This window comes from Cydia amplana, chromosome 1, assembly GCF_948474715.1.
Source record: "Cydia amplana chromosome 1, ilCydAmpl1.1, whole genome shotgun sequence".
Classification (NCBI taxonomy): Eukaryota; Metazoa; Arthropoda; class Insecta; order Lepidoptera; family Tortricidae; genus Cydia; species Cydia amplana.
In genome coordinates, this window is record NC_086069.1 from 7,017,997 (window position 1) to 7,042,561 (window position 24,565).

Below are 24,565 nucleotides of genomic sequence, written 5' to 3' on the forward strand. Positions count from 1 at the left end.
TGAAGTAGGGAAGGATAACTATCCGTTGTTGGTCACGTAAAAATGACCGACCTCTAATTATAACACATTTATAAGACTGGTGACCCCATGGGGGCTTAACAACGGTCATTTTTCGGTATGTGTGGTGTAAATACCGCAAATCTCTAGGCTTTTATGACATACTTGCTGAAATACTTTTTGTCTTTATAAATTTTGGTGCTCCGCTAACTTGTTTTTTAAACTCGAATGAGCTATAAACGCTATAGTTAACCGGGCTGTCGTCAAACATACTTAACGGAAGGAAGAGCGATCGGCATTGAGTGGCCACGTCGCCGCACGCGCATTGACTTCCAGATCGCTACCGACGGCCAGATTGACACATTGGACAAATAATTAAGATCATCTGTTCCTCATCATCCGTGTCTAACAAGAGGTAAAACTGAATGCTAAAGAGCTTGAAAAACAAAGGATTTGGAATTTGGCTGCAAATGACCCATCAGCTGACATATGAGGCAGGTAACTAAATAATTGACACATTTTTTTAGTAGGTATTATAATATTTATAATTGCTTAGAGATTAGTCTCTTAATATCGAATCACACAAAAAATACAATAATAAATAAAAAAAATCCAGCAAGTACCTAGACTTAGCTCACGAGATAGCCGCCATGTGGGATGTTGACTCGACGATCATTGTTTCTATAGTCGTGTCAGCGAACGGTCTCATAGCGAAGAGTCTCGCCCTCTAGAGAGACTCTCTGGGTGGTTGGATCAAGGGTCAGATGCAGAAGGCGGTAATTTTGGACACGGCGCGTATAGACCGTATAGTACGTCAGTTCCTCACTCTGCGGCCCTGACCACCGGTAGCTTGGGCCCTGCCCCGCTGCCGGCGGCATTCTAGGTTAGGTTTTTTATAATGTGTGTATTTTTATAAGGTTTTGTATATTTTTGTAATGTTCTGTAAGTGTTTTGGTATTGTACTTTTATACTCACATTGTAAAACCCTAATTTAAGATCCAAATGAAATAAAGGAGATAATATAAAAAGTACGGAACCCTTACAAACAATCAAATTCTTTAGAGGTCTCTTAGTGTCATAAGTAACAAAAACTAGCTTAGAGATGTGTAGCGTAGGGTCTGTATGTGACTGTAGCAGTCATTAGGTAGCTAGGCATTTTATACTGTCAAATCGTTTAATTATCAATATTTTCTGCCCGATCGCTCAAATTATAATCGAGAGAGTAAGAGTAGTAGAATTTATAACGTCTTTGCTCTTCTTAACCCTTATCAAGGTATATATATATATATATATATATATTGTGTGTGTGTCCTATCCTATTGTATTCAAAGCGTAAGACTGACATTCGACTGTCGTATTTTTTAAAGTAGTTGTTTTTAGACGTTTTGGTATCCGTCGTTTAAGCAAAGAATTTTGAATCGCATGTCAGCACGTGAGCCTTTGCATCAAAGGAAAATATCTTATCTGTAGATAGGTACGTCAGTAATAGAGGTATGTATGTACGAGTTTTGAGATTGATATTGAGCCTACGAGCCTCTACATACCTTGCAACTCAGAGCACTGAGCATGCGATTTTAGATGATTGCCGGTTAAGTAGGTGCAACGAATAAAATTGATTGATTTTCCAATTTCACTCTCGTCCCTTCCATTTCCTCCCTCTGGGCTTGTCTCAGCTCCTTAATATTACCTTTATTAGCTAAAAACTTTTAACAATCATTGGCTTTGGAATCTAATAAGCCATTGGGCAAATGCCGCAATGTAACGCAAATTGCATGCAATTATCGGTGAGGTTTATAGAGGCCCTTATACGAATACAACTTAAATCTACGGAGAAGGCATTCAATATAGGTAGGTACCTACAGTAAACGACGACCATTAGCGGATGGCTGGCCGGTGGCGCGATCAGCTGATAACATTTATTAAAAGATGCCCCACTTTTTATTCTTCGACGACTTCGACGAATCGATGAACATTTTCGTGGAGTTTGATTTAGAACTGAATTTACTTAATTGCTTAATTAATACACATCTGAATGGTTTATTGTTACTTGATGGACTAAATGTGACTAATTATACTAACTTACCGTAATGTAGTAACATTAAAGGCGTGAAATATATAATTTCTTGTAACTGTATTTCATTTCACTTACGGAAAGTCGCATCGTTAACCGTATTTGAAGCGCGACAGTGACAAATAAACATTTGAAAATGATTCAGCATTCGAACCGTGAAATTGGATAAAAATAAAGAAATGGACTTTCTTATCTTTCGATAGAGGGATTGAAATCGAATTTAGACTAGTTTATTTTGATAACCCGGGTGTGGCGAAAGTTTATAATAAGTTATTATTAATAACATTAGCTAAATGTTTAAAACTAGCTGAAAAATTCTATAGTATCAAAACCTTCCAAACGTAAAATCCCATTTGGCTGACCGCTGTCACAGGCACGAAAGAAGGTACAATGAATAAAAGCATTTAGACATATTGAAATAATGTTTAAATGCAGGTTTTAGGTAAGCATGTAATATAAAGAACTGTACAGTTATATAAATAAATAAATAAATAAATATTATAGGACATTATGACACAAATTGACTAAGCCCCACGGTAAGCTCAAGAAAGCTTGTGTTGTGGGTACTCAGCAACGATATAATGTACAAATACGAGTACTTAAATACATAGAAAACAACCATGACTCGGGAACAAATATCTGTGCTCATCGCACAAATAAATGCCCTTACTGGGATTCGAACCCAGGACCGCGGCTTCACAGGGTCACTACCCACTAGGCCAAACCGGTCGTCAAACGGTCGGTCGGTTATATATAACTATAGAACGTTCTATAGAACGTGCATTTATTATTTTGAAATTTCAATCATCTTAATTTGAATATTGATAACAATGGAAGTGGCATGACATGCTTCGGCACAGCCGACTTCGATTAGAGAATACCTACCTTACCTACCTACTAGAACGACGACCTGGATGTGAAGAAATTATCATGCCGTTAAAATTAGGCTAATGGCCATTCACACAGATTATGGAAATTAATTCAATTCTATTAAATGAAATTGTTTAGCAAACATAAATCACAGTAGGTAAGACAAATAGGTTTGGTTTTTAATAAAAAAGGAAATATTGTAATCAAGTGGGAAGCGCAAGCGGCGAAGCGTCCGGAGTGGAGACTGTTGGTGCATCTAAAGGTTGATGATTTTGAAGAGGGGAGGAGGGTAGGCCTTGATAATAAACGAGATGCTGTAAAGGCCCTACCACCTACAGCTTTCAGCGTTGATGGTCCTGACATGCCCTCGGTGTGGACGAGCACTGCAGACGAAGATTGGGTACTGCAGTCACATGAGGGCGCACGAGCGAGCGGACCAGCTCAGTTCCCGCTCCTAGGCGTAATATAATGCAGTCGCTGTGGCCGAAATCGGCCGGGAGAAGAAGAGAGACAAATAAATAATTAAGTTATTGTAAAACGACACTGTAACCTGTGATTCATTTTAAATACCTCACACTAATCCTACGAATAGTCATAGTCATGTCGATCTTTTCAAATGTGTTGAGTGCGTGCAGATTCGTCAATTGTTTTAATTACCTATGTATTTTCATTAGGCAATTAACCGAATGTTATTATTTCAAACAGTTTATTTTACTTGACATTCGGAAACTAAGAAATCTTTGATGTAGGTAATTGTGGTTGTCTATTTCAGTTTCTAAAGGAGACAAAACATTATTTTTGTAAACTATGTATGTCCAATTGTCCATAGAATTTTTTGTACTTATGAATTTATGTCCTTGCTTAGTGTGTCATTTTACTTTACCCATACGATATGGACAAAATGTTTTTTTTTTCATTTCCGTATATTTTTCTGAATATATATTTTAATATTGTTTCTATTCAATTAAAAGGCTGTGTTAATGTTAGTCAATGAATATACGATCAGTATTAATTAAATAACTAAAAGTACTTATAATTTATTTAAATAAAGAACGAGATATGGTTCATATAAACAGAACCACCTGTCATTTAGTTCGTATATACTTCCCCTAGCTATAGTGTGAGATATGGAGTCGATATTGACATTAAAATTAAAGTCATACTCGCCCTTATACTTATACCTACTCATTCAGTTATTTCGCCCTGAAATGCCTTTATAAACATTTTAGGATTGCTCTAAACTTTAGAGCAATCCTAAGATGTTTATAAAGTTTTATTTATAGTTTAAATATTTAATTACTTTAGAGTCTAAAGTAATTAAATATTTAAACTATAAATAAAACTTTATTATTATTATTACACCGGCAAATTAACATACCCTTGTTATCAGAGACATGTTGCACGACTGACACTACCAATAATAGGTAGGTATCTGACGCGCTCGAGTAACTCCACGTAATTTTTTTTTTCATTTTTAAAAATCTGTTGACGCTTTCCCAATCGTTAAAAAAGAAAACATTATGTAACCTTTTTTTCTTCCTAAAATTTTTTTTGTATCTAATCTCTCGAAGCCAACACTACGACTCCCGAGTAACTACATATTTAGCATTGTCGGTTCCGCTGCCAATATCGTCGGCGAAAGTCGCAAACCTATTAACACCTTTGGAGGAGTTAAGAGGTTTGCAACTTTAGCCGACGATAATATGTACGACATATGACCACGTCGGTCTGACGAGTAGAATAGGGTCCAAGATTTACATTATTCTTCATATATTTGTGTACTTGCCATAAGCTTATTTAATGTCCCATGTGTATTTGTGTGTCCTAAATAAATTATTAAAATCTTGCCATATTATTAGATATTTATTTTAGAATTGTGTAATTATAGTGCTATATTTTTAGTTAGGTACTAAATATATTACTTATTATAGATGGATATATTGAAGTTAATAAAACAAACATGAATGAATAGTATATTTTATTAATTTTCAGATTTTGTGGGCACACAGTCCTCAACAACTGTAATTTTAAGCTAAGCGATTTATACCAGTAAAATTAATTAGTACGATCTGTGTTGATAATTTGTACAAGCGCACTAGAAACGCAGTCAAATGGTGGGTAAGTATAAGTAGAATAGGTATAGATAACAAATATCAAACTCTACGAGTTCCCTGTAGGTATTTAATTTACACAACGACATTTTTGCAGTGAAAATAATAGTCAGTATTTTATCTTCTCTTAAAGGTAGTGTCACATCTGCGCACTTTTGCACTGAGCGCTAGTTAAAAGGAAATAATGTTGTTATACATAGAATATTATTGAAGCTACAGTACTAGCTACCATGTTTTACCGTAATTAAGGCATTATCAACATTGAGTAAAACATGATCAGTCAATTTATAAAATTAAAATTTAAAGAAAAGAATGAAGTGAATTTCAAACATAGGGATTTTAGCGTAATATATATGGAAATCAAGTCATTATGCGAGAAACAAATTTTGTGCTAACTACTACTTTTTCTATTTGTATAATACAAACATTTTAAAAAACAAGTGGTAGGCAGTAATAGGCAATACAAATTCTCATTAGAAATGCTATTTTTTCAGTCTAATTAACAAGATACAGGAAGATTATAGGAGTTATTACATATACGTATATTTACTCGTAGACTGAAACACATTCTAAGTAAATATCGCAATTGCTAGGTCATTTAATTTCTTATTGTGACGTGACCTACGTTATAAAATGGATACCTAAAATTCCTAGAAAATAAAATATTTGATTATGGCAATAATGTATGTGTCGACAATTTAGGTCATCCTGTGATATTTTTAAATTATTACAGTCAATTTTTATTACAATTACGGTAAAGTCATTACACTACATACTAAGCAAACATTCACTTAGAAATATAATTTTCATGCAACACGTATGAGGCCGAGTAACAGACACTATTTAAAGCTTTTGATAGGCAATACGCCATTATGCACATGTACTACCAATAACCGGCATTGACTTGATTGATACTCGATCCACGCTTAGATGATTACTTGATATAATAATTATATATGACAAACAATAAACCTCTGATTTGTTTGAAAATCATTGCATTCGACACAAACCAGCAATCCAGTATACATGTGTGTGTACCTACCTACATACTGTTACATGTACATGCGTCATCATTGTCATCAACAGTGTTTGGAAAAAGGATGACTCGTTGCGTACCTATAAATAATTCTCATAAATCTTCTGATGTGCCGTTGGAAAGTTTCGAAAATTGCCGTATTTTTATATGGAAAATCTCCGGAAAATCTTATAATTTTGAATGGCAATCGAAATTTTTCGTTTCCGAAATGAATGTTTCTTTTATTTCCTGTGAAATTTCCGAGAACTTTAGGAACTTTTTGGAAACTTTCCACAACTTGCACATCTGCAGTTAGACCGCTATTTCTTAAGCAACAAGTATCAATATCCTCTAGCCGCCCTTACGTCAAACCTTGCCAAGCAAAATGAAATTTTATTTTGTCAACACAAAGTTCAAATTAGAATGGAACAGGAGACCTTTTTATAGGTCTCTGGCTCTCTCTAGAGGATATAAAATGCCTAGTCCTATTTTCCTGTGGTTTCGGGTTGTTGACGTATATAATAATTCATGATTTAGAATCTGTAGTATCTTCATATACATTACTAATAAGAATTCGTACCCAAAGGGAACAGCTACCTAATCCTCCGTGGTTGTACTGTAGGGCATATAAGTAGGTACCACACGACACGACCTATTAGCATTTTTTAGGGATGGGAGTCGGTTTATGTCGTAAAGATGTATATTTATCATCTACCGGGAATTGATATCTGAAGTTATTTTTTTTTTCTAGTTACATTATTTAAGGTAAACGTACTAGTGCTCGACATGCTAATGCCCAATAGATGACACCCTGCTGTCACCTCTATTGACAATGACTTAAGTTTCAAGATGACATGTACTCGTACCGCGTTAGCACCAGTACGTTTACCTTATCGATTTTTTCGCTAGCATCTTGTCACCTTAAATACGTACCTATAAGTACATCAATTAAGAGATCGAAATGTGATTGATTTAAGTAACTAAGTAATTTCATTTTTTAGTCCGATCGCCTATTGTTACTCATATCTAGAACAAGACTAATTGATATGGTTAAGGGCATAAAGTTATTAAATTATAAGAATGCCCATTAACAATAGTAGGAAACTGATATAATCCGTTAATATATGCTACTTGCTACAAATTGACAATCTATTCTGTGCATATCATAAATAAAATGTTGATACTCATAATTTTTGTAGTAATAAGTTTCTACAATAAAATACAAAACTAAAAAATATGTATAAACTTGTACCTACCAACAAATAAAAGAAACGAAATAATACTAAAACGCATTTTAATTCGATTTCTCATCTTAAGTACAATAATTATATTAAATAATGTGCTTTAGGTACTATATTCATTTAACTGATTAACATGGCATCGTCTTACAGCTACGATATACTACGTCGAACCTTATCTTAAAGTAACAATCCAAGGCATTTGACATAGAATAGGTACTTACTTTGTAATAATTAAGTAGAAAAAATAAAAACAACTGACCTATAAAACGTACCATAGTCCATAATAATGAAAATTGCTACCTGTATAAACATATATTATCTACAATATATGTATATTATATTTCAAATCAACTATTGAAGGAATGTTGTTAAATTTGAGCAGATATTAATACATAAGAAATCTACAATGAAGTAAATAAGTAGGTACCTACATAAATTATTAAATGATCGATTACTTTGTTCTTAACATTGGTCATCAGTCAGTCGCTTTAGGTACTCGAAATTGATCGCAACCAGTTTCGTACAAGATCGAAAAAGTTTTCCATCGCAACTGGTTACAAAGCTCTGGTTGCGTAGGCGGCCGAAGGGGATCATTCTTCAGACTCAAACGCCTAGTTATTCGTCATTCGAAAGAAGTGTGCCGTATTCTGATATGCAGGTGTCTCAAGAACGCACGTCAGCAAAATCGAAACATACCTTATGCAAAAACACACCTTAACCGCGGAAATATTGTATGAATAAACGAAGCACAAATCAGGTTAACTGGACAATACCATAAAACGAACATTTAATGTACAGTGTACACGCATCATTCGAAACAGTGAAAATAAGTCACTTGGCGCGTATAAACATAAGCCACACAGTTTTATTCCATAACACATGTGATCATCAAACTTGCGATGGGTATTAAAACCTTAGTCTAATATTTTCATTACCAGCAATTGCATAGGTATATTTCGGTCATCCTCCTCATCTTAGCGTTTTCCCGGTTGCATCCTAAAGGAAGCCGGGGTCTGCATTGCACATATTTTCGTTATCAGTAGGTAGATACATATAATATGGCGTCTATATATCGAGATAGACGATAATTGAGCTAAAATTTATAGTCAAAACGATTAATAGGTACCTAAATAATTTCTGTAGCCCAAGAAGTATAACTATTACGTAAGGGTATTAATTGATTTTTCTAAGTGTAGGTATCACTATAAAATATTAAAGCCCGTACAACTTGATTAAATATTATTAAAACATGATAAGTCTGTATGTTGATCTTATCCTGCTTTTTTAAAATAAATATACATAAGGCGGTTATCACACTGATGTGGAGTCTCGATACGACGTCGGTGTGGTACTCGCCTAAGACACAGTTACGTGGTACCCAATGATCGTGTTCTTTTTAAGGTTAATAGGTACATTCTTAACTTTATTTAGCTAGTCAAATCGTCATCAGAGTTAGTCGGATTCGACGAGGAACGAATTTCCAAATCTATTACCTACTCGTATAAAGTACCAAGTAGGTACAGTACAAAGCCTACGCAGCATAGATATTGCCCACACCGCACTATAATAGCAATAGCATGTGATTATTCTTTTATAGAGTTATACGTTAACTAACAACAATAAGTCCATAGGTTTCAACCGCCGTCGTCCACCAAATACAAAATATCTTGAAAGTATAATCATCAGACAACACGTTCGATTTCGATCTTTAAGTAAAGAAATTGTCTCTTTGCTGATAAATAGGCAATTCCACATCTGGAGAGCGGTCGTCCAAGTCGTCCGCGTTATTTCGCTGCGGCAACTCTTCTAACGCTTTCACTGTAAAAACCAACACAACAATTAATTAGACTTTAGTCTGACTTAACCTCTCGAGTCCTGACGACTAAAATAATAGATTCGATTTTGTCATAGTTTATTTAAATAGATAAGTCATATTATATAAAAATATTTCTGGCAGCCTCAAGAGGTATTAAAGGTACATAGTAGGTAATTTTATGAATTTAAGACACGTTAAAAGAGAGTTAAAAATTAAAACTATGAAAATACAAAACAAACAAATGCAACTAAGTTATTATGTAATTTAGGGTCTACTCACAACAAAATGCAAAAACGAAACCATGCTGGAACAGTTCTTCGAACGACCGCTGTTCTAGCCAATTTACATACAAATTCACTTAATAGGACTACTGAAGTTAAGGATGATTTATTGATAAGGCATCTAATTTCTACGTGAGATTTGTATGTAAATGGTTTAATTATTTGCTGTTGGCGGTCGGGCCTTGCTCAGTGTTGGTTCCTGGAGAAAACGGGACAAAACAAAACACCATCAAGCAAAATAATGTTACATGCGTGGACACACGGCGTGAACGTTAGTATCATCGACTAGTTTAGGGGTTCCCAAACTATGCGTTGTCTCACGGGCGTCAGAACCAGTATGCTTACTTTGCTCCCTATACACCGTGGGCGTTAATAACCCGAAAGATTTAAACCAACGATTTTAAAGCCTAATTAGAGTATATAAAGTTATATAACATATAGTCCAAAAACCCATAATTTAAGAGATATTAATTATTTAAAACGAATCACAAGTTAAAAAATCTCAATTCGAACACACCCTTTTGCGTGACGTAGCCACCAACTAATTTTACACGCAGACGCACTAACTGCACGTTTATTAGCCAGTTTCACTTAATTAAGTTTGTTATCTATACTACAAAAAGGTTTCACTACCGAAATTTTGATTTGTTCTCAATCGTGAGAGTGCAAACTATTTAAGTACCTTCACGATAACTGGCTGATAGTTTGACATTGATGTCAATAAAATGGCATAATTATTTCATTGATTGTCACGCAAGATAAAATCTTAAAAATTTGATTGACTGTAATAAATAAAATTCGCTATGCCGCATTATCCTCCGGCTCATTTTGCGGATATTCACATTATGTACGGATTTGGAAACCTGAAGAACTATGTGGTTCCGGCACGACGGACCCACTTCAGCCTAGAAGTTCGTAAATTGGCTAGACGAACATTACCCTGAGAGGATTGGCCGTAGAAGCAACGTCCTAATCTGGCCCGCCCGGTCACCCGACTTAACACCATTGGTTTTTTTTCTATGGGGAACTCTGAAAGACAAGGAATACTTAAGACGATTGGAAGGCCCAATGCCCTTGAGCGTCAGGGCGGAGCTAAGCGCTCTGTACCCGCACCACCCGCTTACCCCGCTCGCTGCGATCGTACGTGAATTTTGTATCGCTGCACCGCCACGAGGTTCAAAGAATAAGATACAGCCCAGAGGCGTGCAGTTGGCGCTATACTCGTATACCTTTTGTTTGCAGCCGTGCGATTGCCAAGTCATTATATGTATTATAAATTAAAGATATATATTTGATACAGTTTTAACACCCCCTGGCACTGATTAAAATAACCGACTTGGTTTCACATTACATCTCAAAACTTTTTTGTAGTAGAAGCGTTGCGAGACTTGCACCTTTTTACATGTAATGTTTTTGATGGGATCTCATCTCTTTTTGTAGACAGTCCTTCTTTTCGGGTACTCATACTATGTATACACATATCATAAAGAAACACATCTTCATTCATACTCACATCGTACATCGTAGTGTACCTTTACTTTACTACCTACTATTTGTAGGAACTGCAACAGTAACTTTGTAATAGCTAATATTTATATGGGATTACAAACTTACTTATGCAGTTCTTAGATCTTTAAAACGTGACTGATATTGCAATATTTTTAGGTTTTAAAATTAAATTTAAAAACTACTTATATTTAAAATTTGAAGCTTGTGGATATACTAGAAGTACCTTAGAATTATGATGATCGTAGGTGAGTGAGTGAGTGAGTCAGTGTGTCAGTGTCGAAAATAAGGAACTTTGACGTACAATAATTCTTAAACTACTAGTTCAAATTGAATGTTTTTTAAGAATATATCTTAAGCATGTTTAGCCCTATATATTACTGAAAATTCAGGGTTTAAGCTTCAGCCAGCACAAAATTACAGGACGTCGAAAATGGCCTGAATCGCTTCGAGAAAAGGATGGTACGGCCTCTTTTTTTGCTCGACTTGGCGGGGGCACTGCCGTGCCCCCAGATTTACTTAATAAACTACCATCATTTTAATGGGTAACAATCCTAAAAATGTAATGGTTTCTGAATCAAACTATATAGTATATACCTACAACATAAATTGCCAATGTTGATCAATTTTTTTTTAGAAATTGAACTTTATTAATAACGTTAAATTTTAATGGCAATATGTCGGCGCATGTTCGAAAACATTTTTTATATATTTCAAATGAAGCTTTCTCAAACATAAGTGGAAATATTGTCATTACGTTCGTAATAATAGGCTGCGAAACACCGTGTTGCGCGCGCTAAAGCGCGTCACAACCAAATCAACATTCTGCGGTTATTTAATCTTAATATAACCCCCTTATTCCAAAACGCACTACAAGCTTCAATTAGTTAATTTATGTTTTATTCCTTTCTTACAAATTTAATAATGTATTTGAAATGTATGTATTTGCCTGTGAACAACCCAGCGTAATTACACCCTTATTCACAGTTTCATTGCCAACATATAATATCTTAATATCTTACTCTAGAATGTTAGAGTTTTCGGCCAAAAACGGCGTCTAGCGCCTTAACACCAGTGAACTCTGGAGAAGAATTATTAATAAGAATTCGAACGGCTTCCGAAGAAATAAAGAACACTTTTGTTATTAACCTAAATGATGAAATCCGTTTAAAATTATTAAATCTTTGTGCTGAAAACGGTGGTACACATTTCGAAAACCTAATTCATTAAATTAATAAAAAAGCGTAATTGTTTAACATAGTTGTTTATTTTACTTTACTCAGTATACATCAACACATCGAGAATTTAAAATACGTAATGATAAGCATGATCGATATTTTAACAAAAGGTCATTGATTTTAACAAAGTAATCACCCCTTTCCAGCTGTAGTATGAGTTAAAACAATAAGAGGCATGATTTCTTTCGGATATAATCATGATTAATGACTTTGGTTACCTCAGTCAAAGGAAAAGATTTTATCGCAAAGTTTCAACAATAATAACTGCACTGTACCTACTGTTGTAATAACTAATAAAGTTTTGATACAATTTGTGGTATTTTGAGGTGCCAATAAATTGAAATAATTTCAACGTAAACATCATCCTAGACATAACTTGACACTTCTTGTCATGGAACACAAGTCACTGCATTTGCCGTGCATCGTATGATATCGGAGTGATTCGTGAAATGACATGCTCGCTCTCTGTTTCTCTACTTGAGATTAATTAAACTCGTTCACTCTCTGAAGTAAAGGTTTGTTCACAAAGAAGCGGTAAATTAATATGATTTAATTTGTACTGAAATAGTACTTTAATTAAAACACATAATTGGACCCGTGTTGATATAACATTATTTACTCGTACTGTCGTCAAAAATACGTGGTTTAAATCTTTCGGGTTATTAAATCCCGCGGTGTATATTTAGAGATACAAGTAGACACCTTTGTGTATAAGGTAGTCACAAAAAAAGTAGAATATGTACCTAAACGGAATCGCACTACAAAAAACGTTGGGAACTCCTGGACTAGATTATGAAATTATCAGACAGTTTCAATGTTCTGCTTTTAAGAACTTCTAGTAGCAGAACGTCCCTTAAACATTCTGATAATTCCAAAAACATAAATTAAAATTTAATGTAACTTGCAAGAAAAAACATAAACTAGTGCATACGAACAAACTTGAGTCATTAGCATGTCAATAGGTAATAAATGCATCAAGTGAAGTTAAGGGGTTTACAATGTATACATTTTGATTAATAAATCGTATTTCAATCAATCTACGTCCAAATCCTTGTTTAACCAATCAGATATAAACTACATACAATGAAAGTGATATGGTACGATTTATTAAACAAGCTATAAACAATAGTAATTAAATTATATTTGCATCAAGTCATCTCTCTTACCGGCAATGATTTTGCTCATTTCGGTGACCTGCTTGGCGAGCAGCTGGTTCATCTGCAATAAGTGTTCCCGCTGCCGCTTCTCTTCGCCGTCCGGGCTCTAAACGCGTTGTAAAAAGCAGACACATGTAGGTGTGCTAGATTACATATTTACAGCCAACATTCGAAGCTGCTAAACAAGCTTACGTACCTATTTCAGAGGCAGAATACATAATTTTAAGAACCTTAATAAGTTAGAAACGATAGTTAAAAAAAAGCTTAGGATTATTGTTGTGTCTAGTTCTTTATCCACAACATAGGTATCTAAAATATATGAAAATGTTCCTTGCATATAACATAATAACCAAAGATGAATTTTAATATATTCAATAATCCCTAATCAGATACCTATTTCAAAATAACCTATATTTTCTGCCCCCGAAAACTAATACATTTTTTTTTATAATTTAGGTATAATTTAGGTGAAACGTAGGGTATACGATGAAAGTGTGATCATGCAAAAGGAACGAAGGTCACCCAAGACAACATTAAAAGCGGTGCGAGCTGATTCAACATGCGAGATGAAAAACAGTATGACAGAGGTTTAAAAAATGATGTATAAAAGGGTGTGTCAGTAGTAGAAAACATATTTACGTTTACTATGTGCGATGATACGAGTAGGGAGATTTTATTAGAGATGCTATGGCTATGGGTTAAGATGGGTAAAGCGCTGCACATTCACTTTTTTTTTGATAATCTAAGTTCAGATGATGATACTTCATTTGAAAAAATACTTATGGATCACAAATGTTATGATTATAAACTAAACGGATCAAAACTTGATTTCAAATGGTATAAGTATGATATCTTTCCAGTATTCGCATTATCGCTTTAATAGCATTATCGTGTCTGTATTTGATTTCTATTAATGTTGAATTTAATTTACCTTGGTATTGGGATCAGTCGACCCTGAAAGCATTTTTTTGATCGACTCAACCTTCTCTTGACGCTTCTGTTGTTCTTCGGGCGACAGTTCAGGAGGCTATAAAATATATAAAAATAGTTACGTAAGTAGCAAAACAACAATTAGATTTTCTTGGACCAAATTTTGGCGTATTTGGATACGAAAGACATTTATAATCATTATAATATAACAGTGGTAAAACGGGAAAACTAAAAGGGCGGGTCTAGAGACCACTTAGTTTAGCCCTATGCATGGCGTGCCTTTACATACCACAATCAATGAGGTGGCTAAGGACAGACAGAGGTGTGTCAGTAGTTGACTTTAATGAACCTACTAAACCATCTCCGGCCGGAGCTGATGAGGAGCAACGAAACGGAGCCGTTTTGTCTTCACAAGTAAAATACTGTGTAAGATCCGCTGATATCCGTGATTTCGAGATATAATTTAAATAACAGATGAATGTACCTGTTGTGTACCTATGAAATAATAGCAACATACTCATAAAATTGCTATTATATTTTGACAGGCGCTTACGAATCCTCGTGTACTCAAAAAATGAAATGCATGAAAATTCAATTATGGGACCATTTTTTTAATAAAATAACGATGTATTCATAGGTACACAACAGGTACATTCATCTGTTATTTAAATTATATCTCGAAATCACGGATATCAGCGGATCTAGGCGTGGTCCGGCTGCAGATTTTACTCCCCATCCGGACCCCTTTTAAACGCATATATCTGCCAAACTACAGAGGTACGTTCTATTTCCGGCGAGGTACATAAAGTACATTAGGGGTACATTGAGCCATTAAAAACTGAGCGCAATCAGGCGAGGTGGTCCGGCTGTGGAGGATCACACGTATAATTTTACACGGTAGATATTGGCGAGGAGATTGCCAATTTAATAAAACATTTTTTAAAGCTGTAAAAATTTGTTTCGATTTGCCCTACGTACTCGTATATTTTAAAAACTTCTACGATCAGGACGCGCATCGCGCGCTCATTGTCCACGTCGTCCAGCGACCGCTAGTACTCGTTACCTTCTCCGGGATGTAGCGCTCCGGTATGAGGATCTTCTGCGGCGCGGCCAGCAGCTGGTCGATGGAGTCGGCGTAGCGCTGCGGCGGCGCCAGCGCCGAGCGCACCACGTCGGGCGGCGCGCGCAGGGCGCGCTCCATGTCCGCGTCGTCCAGCGACCGGCCCAGCTTCTGAGAACGACGAACATATATATCATCCTTTCATATATGTTTATAGTTCGGCAAATGAATTTGTCAGTAGAAAAAGTCGCGAAATTGAGATGTACCTATGTTTTAATCTCATTACTTTGTAATGCTACTTACATCTTGATTGTACGCCTCCTTTGGCATTTCGTTCAACGTTTTTGCGCTTAGATGATGCGGTGCTGTGTTATGCCTTCGCTTCTCCTTCGGTACGAGTCTCCTGTGCAGAGACCCGTGCTTAGGCACGTCCCCGGACATCTCAGTTATGATTTGTTTCGCCGCCTCGCTTTTGAAGATTGGCGACAGTTCCATATGCGATCTCGTCAAGCTGCCGATGCTGCTCGTTTTTGACAACGGATCGTTTGTCAGAGTTCTAGCGCTATCCGTGGGACTGTTCAAATATTGTGTCGAAATCGAAATAGTTTTATCGTAACCAGACTTCTCGTAACTTCTATTATAACTGCTGCTAAGTGATGATATGTCTCGAGAATAATCATAGTTTGAAAGGGACGGGCTTGAAGGATATTTAGGACTAAGTTCCATGGAAGACATTTTGTCGTTCAGTCGAAGATAGTTTGGAGGTTCGGCAGGTTGAGGCTTAGAGTAATATTCTTCAAATTTGCTAAAATCAGTACGAGGCACAGACGAAGATCTAGAGTAGTTGGAAGACTGGATCAGCTCCTCTTCTAAGAACTGGTCAAGGTTGGCAGTGATGTTATTTGAAGGCCAGTCGGACATTGGTTGGAGAGAACGCTCTCTATCCCTTTGTCGTCTTTCACTTTCACGTTTCACTATGCGCACAGTTTTGATCTCCTGCTTTTCGACATTGGACAGGTTCGCTAAAAGAAAAAGTTAAATACATTACTCGCGAAACTTATTACACACACACACACACATTACACACATTATTTTAACTAAAATAGTTTATCTTATTAGGTCTATGACGCAAAAAAATAAGAACTTACCGAATCCGCCATTCTGCATTTCCTCGCTAGTCATCGGAGACATGACGTCATTCCCCCCTCCTCTCGTGTCCACATACAACGGTACGTCCATGTTACTGCTCTCGTAATTACCGGGGGACATGACTACGTTGCCCATATCGTAGTCGTAGTCAGAGTTGCCGTGGTCGGTTGTGTGGCCCGTGTCTAAGTTGGTTTCTTGCCATGAGGAAGTTGGACGACGTTTACCTGTAATATTAGAGATGTAAGATTGTAACCTGTAAGATTTATTAGAATCATGATGTCGAAAAGACAACGCGAACAGTGAACACTAAAAATCTATGATGACAGTTAAAAAAAATTGAGACAATAATACATCCTTACCGGGTAAAGAATCGTGGGTAGTCTGCAAAGCATGAGACTGTTGCGTGAGATGCCTCACCGCTCGACTGAGCTCCTGTCGTTGGCGCTGCAAGGCCGACACCAGCTGCTGCACCCGTGATACTTCTGTAAAGCGTTTACCGGGGTTTAAGTTTTATTGGAACTAATTAACCACTATTTATTTATTTAAACTTTATTGCACAGTAAAAATTGTACAAAAGGCGAACTTAATGCCAAAAAGCATTTATCTACCAGTTAACCCTCGGACCAAACAGAAAACAAGCAGTACCTAATAGGTGCAAGAAATATTTACATAAATTAAAACGAATAATTTAAATATTACTATTCCATCAAATGACAAATGTTGTCGGTGACGTGACATGGCAGTTATATAACCTCCATAGTCTAATAAAACATGGTCTTCTCTTCCCAGAGTGACACAAGCCTACGTCACAATAACATTGCCACTTTATATAGCGCTATTGCACATTATCATATAGCGCTGTCGCATTATGACGTACGCTTGTGTCAGTCACGTGACCACGAAAGACGGGAAGAGAGTACCAGGCGGAGTATATTATTATACCATGTATAACCTCCATAAAGTAGAATATACCGTTGAACTTAGCTAAGTCGTCAAATGTTATCATACCAAATATCAGCTTTTTTTTCAGTGAAGTAAAGAATGTCTGTTCTTGATTTGGTTACTAGTTTGCAAGGGTGGTATATCAGCAGCGCCTCGCGCAAAGTTTGATGTGACACTTGGTGACATTACTGACCGTCTTCGAGCATGGCGGTGGCGTGCGCGGGCGGCGGGTGCGCAGGCGCAGCGGCGCGGCGCGCCTGCAGCGCTCGCCGCAGCTGTTGCAGCTCGCGCTCAAGACGCGCGTTATCGGCCACGGTTTGCTCCAGTTTCTGAGTAAAACATTCAAATATAGGTCACTTGCTTTTGTATTTGTTTTTATAGCTCGCCGGTTAGCTCACTAATTAAATAGTCAATTACACACAAATTCAGGAAACATTTGAAATGATCATGGGTAGCTAAGGTTATATTATAAGGTGTAAATCTTGATTAAAATAAATTCATAAAAGTACCTACCTAAATCTAAAGCAACCATTATTAAATTTAACAAGTATTATTAAGTATTTTACAGTCACACGCTATCTACAAAGCGTTATTAACTCAAACTATGTATCTACAGATGTAATACTGGATTAGTAAAATATACCTAATTAATTAACTACGAATGAAAATACAAGATTTAAACAGTCCATTACCATGACTTAAAACTAAAATGTAGAGCTAGAGATAGGGTGCTTAAATTTACATTTAACACGCACTAATGCATGCATCAGTAAGAAATTAAAAAAAAGAAACAAAATTGTTACAATCTCAGCACAGAATTACCTACTCAATTATAAAAATAAGTAGGTATACCAGTGTCTACAGCTCACAACGTCTATTTTTATAGTAAAGTCATGCAGTAGTGTGTGCTAATAAACTTACAAAAATAATAAAATAAGTGCATGGCATAGATGAAAACCTTATAAACCTTAGAATTAAGTGCCAGCATGGCGTGCACTCGGGCTAGCTCGGCCTCCAGCGATCCGCTTCCCAACTCGGGCGCGGCCGTCACACGCTGATTCGTGATGTGTGATAGATCGCTTCTGGTTTGTACGCTGTCTAGTTTACCACGAACGCCTGAAATATTTCAATTGTTTCTTTAAATAAATATTACGGGAGAATCTTACACAAATCGAGCTAGCCCCACAGTAAGCTCAATAAGTTGTGGGTACTGGGTATTAGACGACGAATCCACCCATACCTCAGGAACAATTATATGCGATGAACACACAAATAAATGTCCTTACCAGGATTTGAACCCAGGACCTTATGAGTCAGGGTCACAAGCGCCTAGGGTAGGAGGTCATTCTTTAATGTGTAATATTATATAATCTTGGAGTTCAACGAGCTTGCTAGAAGAGGTAGTGTAGGTAAAAGGCAGTTTTCTGTAACTGATCAGAATAAAGATTATAATGTTCCAGTATTACCTGTAAGTAAGGATTCGATTGCGTCTTTATCTGTCCTAAGCCCCTGCAAAATGGCGGCTTCATCAGCTAGCTCTTGTTCTAAAGCCCACAATTCAGCCACTCTCGCTCTAGCTGCTTCTGTTTCAAGTTGTTTTCCTGCTGCAGCACTCTCTAACCATCTGAAATAATTCACCAGATTTATCCTTAGTTTATAGCTAGAGTAAAGGTAATCTAAAATAATACAGAAGTGCCTATATTCTTAAAAAAAAGAATGACAATAAAGTTTCATCATAGGTAATATAGGTATCCGTCTAAAATCCAAAATTGTGTGTAGATATAGTACCTTTGTTGTTCCAGCGCATGTTCTGCAAGAACTTTCTGCCTCAATCTCTGATTCCTCTCAAGCCGCTCGACTGTGGATCCTGGCCTATTGTACAAGGAGCCCAATTTCACCATATTGTCCACCAACTGTACAAGCGGCTTGCTCTTTTCGTACTGATGTTCTAGTTCCATTAGTTGCATTTTCAAATGTTCAAGTCTGTGCAGACTCTCTTCTCTCTCCATAGCTTTCAGGGAACTAAGGCAGTCCTGAAAATATAATGGATGTATTGAAATACTACATACAAGCAAGACAAGCATGACAAGAAATCAATCAAACAATTGTCAAAATTACGCTTGAAATTAACTGTGCCTTTAAAAAACATAAATGTGTAAAGATGTGAATATTAACAAAAATATATAGCGCTAAAGACCTTGATACTATTAATTTGAGCACAGCACTGTTCGATGGCTCGATGAGTAGCTGCATGTCGTCTTCGTAATTGAATCAGAAGTAACACCAATTCTTCGTGAGTTCGACCAAGAAGTTCCCCAGCCGTGGGCACTTCACCCAACTGCTGACCCGATTGCTGTTCCCTTTGCTAACATCCCAACATAGAACACAGGAACAAAAAAAGATAAAACATAAAACAAAACGAAAGCAGTGACGTATAAAAACACATTAAAAAAAAACAAAGACAAAACAATGATATCTAGTGATGTAAACATAGAATTCGCATGAAGAGTTGAGTGACACCATACCATGTCGTTTTGTTCAGTATTTCTTCGAACTCTTGGACTGACCGCTCTAATTGGCTGCTGTGAAGCTCTAGACGGAGATCTACCCGTTGCCCACGACTCTTCTGTCACGTTTGAGATTCTTAACTGTAATATAAATGTCGAATTTCCATTTGACACTATTAAATGTAGGCATACTTAGACATTTATTGGGTTTGTTAGGTAAACTTACGTTCTGTTGTGAAGCTGTCAGATGTTGCGAGCCGTATTGGTCATTAGTTGGTTTTTCTTCCACCCATCGAACTCTGGGGCTCACGGCCCGCACAGGTATATTACTATCTCTGTTACTTCTTCCGATAGATGTATTACTTCCGAGAAAAGCTTTATTAGACAACGTTTGTTGATTTGAAATATTTGTGCCCGATTCCATATTATTGCCAGTAATTGTCATTGAAGCTAAAATAGAGAACCTTATTAATAATTCCATAAGGCTAAGTCTGCAAATAAGTACGACACAATTAGAGATGTCGGTGAAAACATGATAAAGTGTATACAACATATCCCGTTTAGTTACTTGATCAAGATGTTGACAAAGACTAGTTATGTACAGTAGGTCACTAGGAAATATTAATGGTGTGCAACCGCCAACATAATCCAATAACTTATTAGTATTATTGTGCCACTTAAAATGAATGAACCGCTGCTGTACAGTCCATATAGCATGCTGAAATATTCTAAGCACCTTATCGTGTTTTAACCTTTCACTATTCATTGTAAAATCCTTTGTGCAATAAACTTTGCTATTAACACAACTTAAAAATGACTTTGCTTTGCTGACAATTGTAATATAAATGTGACTTACATAAGGTACCATATGGAAGCAGAGTGCTAGAGGATACCTTCATTGCTTGCACTGTCAGCCCCACTGTCCGTGCTACACAGCGCATCCCCTGCGCCCGCGCGGCCGCCCGCTCCCCGCACACGACCCACTCCGCCTTTCATAAGTCCACTCGACATTAGATCCCATTGTCGAAGCTTTTCCCTATCAATCTCAAACTTCTTTTTACCTTTACTCGCAACCTTAGAACTAACGGTCTTTGGTGAAGTAAGCGAGTTACTTTTAAATGATTCCACAGCGAGTTGTTCATAAACTCCTTCGTCAGACGGTTCTGCCAAAGACGTGCCAGTATTTTGCGCCAAACTAACATAAACATCGCTATCACCAGCTTTGTCTTGTTCGTCAAGACAAACATTTTGAATATTATTATCTCTACGCCTTAAAACTTGGTTTTGAATATCACAGTTAACGTAAGTTACGTTTCGACTTATTTTTTTTACTCCATCTTTTTTTAACCGCTTAATACTATTCATGGCGCAGACGTCGACGCTAGTGCGTCCCGTTGGCACTATAGTTGATTCCGTTGTAACCGTGTCCAAGTCATCCATGGATCTAGCATGCCTGTGTGATACTCTTCTTAAGTTGTCCCTCCACAAAGAATCTTCTTCCCAGTGTTTTTCACCTTGGCACATAATATTTTCATAAGCACTCGCTTCTGCCTCTGCATCATAATAAACTGTATTAGAAGATGTACCACTGCAGTGCGACGACATACTCGCAGTTGAATGTTGTACGGGAGAACTGATATTCAAAGTGCTACGATTATCATTGTTAGACTCAGGAGAAGAACTATCCAAAATGCTGCTACTGGAAATTCTTTTATTACAACTTAATTCAGACATCAATGACAAGGATTCAGGAATTTTAGAATGTTTTCCACCTGACGATTCATAAATATTTTTTAAATCTATTTCAGGATCTTTATCTGCTGCACTTAAAAATTCAACTGACACACTTCTTGCTGTTGCTGCTAATTCAAAATGATGATCAGCGGCAAATGCTTGACCTTTGCGTATAGGATTATGTATATGTGAAATTTCATTTTTCTTGTGAAGAGGACCTCTTCGGCGTTGATTATTTAACTTTCGATGGAGATTAGTATTTTTTAAGTAATGAGATGTTGGTAGTACGTTAATATGCTCCTGAGAAGATAGATCCGAATAGTAATACGGAGCGCTGTGTTCCGTAGAGCTCTCTCTACTATGAAAACCAGTAGTGCTAGAGGAAGCGTTAGTATCCACCCCCGCAATAAGTGGTAGTTTCTCACATTCAAAGTCCTTTATTTTGTCACAAGACACGTCTTTATTCAAATTCTTTGCAAGATTTTTTTCCTCGTCGTAATCTTTACAGTAATAAGATATTTGGGATTTGGGCATCACCACTGAGCTGCACGAAGTTTGAGTATCCGACAAATGCATATGACATTTTTTGTTCGTACTAGCCACTGGCGTACTAGAACATCGCGTATGCAATGTGGTTGGTGAATTAACAACTTGATTAATATTATCTTTATAATCATTATTGCACTGGTCATCACAATTATTTATCGAAATATTTCGGTTGTTACCATTGTTAAAACTGGAATTACTGGGACTCGGTTGTAAATTATCTAAGTATCGATCTAAATCTATATTTGATGCGCAATCATTATGAGTGCGTATTCCAGGTCCTTCTAATTCAAATAACGAATCATCTGAGAGAGGTCTTCTTTTCATCATAATTTCCAAGTCTCTATAAGAATTAGAGTGCCGTAATTCAATTGCAGATTCACTTCCATTCAAACTTGCAACTTCTGATGAATTATTTGACGGTGTCATTTCAAATTTGCTACTAATATCGGATTCTAATGACAACCTTGACGAAGCTCTGTCTGCATTGTAGCTTTTTAGGGAGTCGGATTCTATACTACTAGAATTCTGTCGTTCAAGTGTTAAATTTCTTAAAACATTATTTTGCACATCGTTTGCTTTATTTCTCTCAAGCGTCAAACTAGCCCTGCTACTACGCGCTTTCTCACCTCTAGAGAGTGTGTCATGAATAGAGGTTCGACTTCCATAAATCATTAAAGATGTTGTTCTCCTCTTCGCTGTATTCATTTTTTGATTTTCACTGGTCAACATTTTCAGTATTGAATTATCTTGAGACATATCTGACTGATCCAATTTATCCAAAATGTATTTTGACAAAGCATCATCGGACAGTTCATCACACGGAGGAGATGAAGTTGGAACTGGAGGAGGTAGAAAAATCTCGCTATCAGAACTATCTTGAAAATCTAATACGTTACTACTGCTACTACTCAAATAATACGAAGCGGGTCTGAATGTATCTGATATACTAAATCGACTAAAAGGACTATCTAATGATATTTCTTTTGAAGCTTCATCGTCTGCATCTGAGCAATAGCTTTGTTTGTCTCCAGTCTTTGATGATTCTTTTAAGACTTTATCGGCTTTTGAAACTCTTTTTAGCGTATGATCCTTAGTATCAGCAAAATTAGATGCAGTATCTAACGAAGCTCTTCTCACTGTCACCGCATCTGTTTTCGTATCAGATGAACTTGTTTCATTCGCTAAAACGTTAGTCAATTCCATGTATACAGGTTCGACTCTGCCATTATTAACGCAAACTACCTCGTATGTTTGCAAATCATCATCGTCATTTCCCAAGTTCATTTCAACGTATGGATTATCCTCATAGCACTGAGGCATTGTCTGATCAAACACGCTCAAGTTTTGAATAATGACTTTGTGGGCAGGTTCTACAGTGGATACCTTTCGTGGACTCATTGGCAAATAATGCTCTTCACCTATAGTTTGTATAGGTGGAGTTTCAGACTTACTTTGGCAGTTTTCTTTAGACATACTTGACTCATTTCCTTCAGGTTCATTTTTGGAATTTTTATCAGTACATTTCTCATCAACAACAGTTTCTGCTTCTAACAGTACCTCATCTAAATCGTTATCTGTATACTCAATTTGTGTTTCAGATTCCGCCTCACTTTCATGCGTTTCGTAATCATCTTCTGCATCTGATTTGTCACTTGCTTCAATGTTTAATATATGCACGGTTTGACTAGTATCTTCCTTATTATTTTCAGAAACTTTATTTTCGCTTCGTGTGACTATTTCCGGGTTAGATATAGTACGAACATTTTCATAAGCATTTTCATTTGTTTGATTATTAGTGTTTTCTTTGAAATTTTCTTTGGCATTATCCCCTAGGAACCCAATTGCATTTGCGATAAGGGGTGCGTGCGGGGATATAGGCTCAGCTACGATGGGACTTATAACATTTTCTTTTTGGGACCTTCCTGCCTGCATATTTTTCAGTTTTTGCAGTTCAGTACCCGATGTGTCTTCTGAGGTGCAAATATAAAATAAACCGAACATTACATTCAAGTCGGTATACATCAATTTCATTTTTTGCACAGGTTGTTAGTAAGTTTCTTTGACTCGAATGTTAGAATAAAAAGTTTCTACTCAGTATATGCCAGAGGAAATGAAAATGTTTAACCCATCACCGATATAAATCTTGATATGATATCTTGTTAGTGCCACTAAGTCCCAGCAGGCAGGAAGGTACCTTTCCGCAAAGCGAAGTCATCATAACACTACTGCAATGTTTAGTGTATAAGATAAAAAGTATATACTTATATATTAAGTACATAAGGGTAAACAGTAAACGAATTGGTTATAGATATTGGAATATATAACACTTGTAATATTATAATTAAGTTATTATATAAGTATTACTTAAAATTATCAAAACATACAAATTAA

General features: G+C 36.5%; 1 protein-coding gene across 7 annotated transcripts in view; it reads right to left on the reverse strand.

The window, feature by feature from the left end:
* Nucleotides 1-8,811: 8,811 nt before the first annotated feature.
* Nucleotides 8,812-24,565, reverse strand: part of LOC134663083 (uncharacterized) — a 53,616-nt gene continuing 37,862 nt past the window's right edge. For 3 of the 7 annotated variants that reach the window (XM_063519428.1, XM_063519412.1, XM_063519420.1), the window contains exons 9-10: nt 20,748-24,144; nt 20,220-20,341 (exon numbers count right to left, since the gene is read on the reverse strand). In XM_063519428.1, coding sequence (XP_063375498.1) covers nt 20,774-24,144 — 3,371 coding nt within the window. In that variant the 3' untranslated portion in view covers nt 20,220-20,341; nt 20,748-20,773. Of the gene's footprint in view, nt 9,124-9,400; nt 9,602-13,312; nt 13,410-14,234; nt 14,331-15,296; nt 15,465-15,596; nt 16,316-16,441; nt 16,667-16,801; nt 16,925-17,577; nt 17,714-18,342; nt 18,501-18,850; nt 19,009-19,172; nt 19,418-19,581; nt 19,750-19,909; nt 20,033-20,117; nt 20,342-20,747; nt 24,145-24,565 lie in introns of those variants that run through there. The other 4 variants (XR_010098120.1, XM_063519442.1, XM_063519435.1 and 1 more) reach the window with 4 other exon arrangements.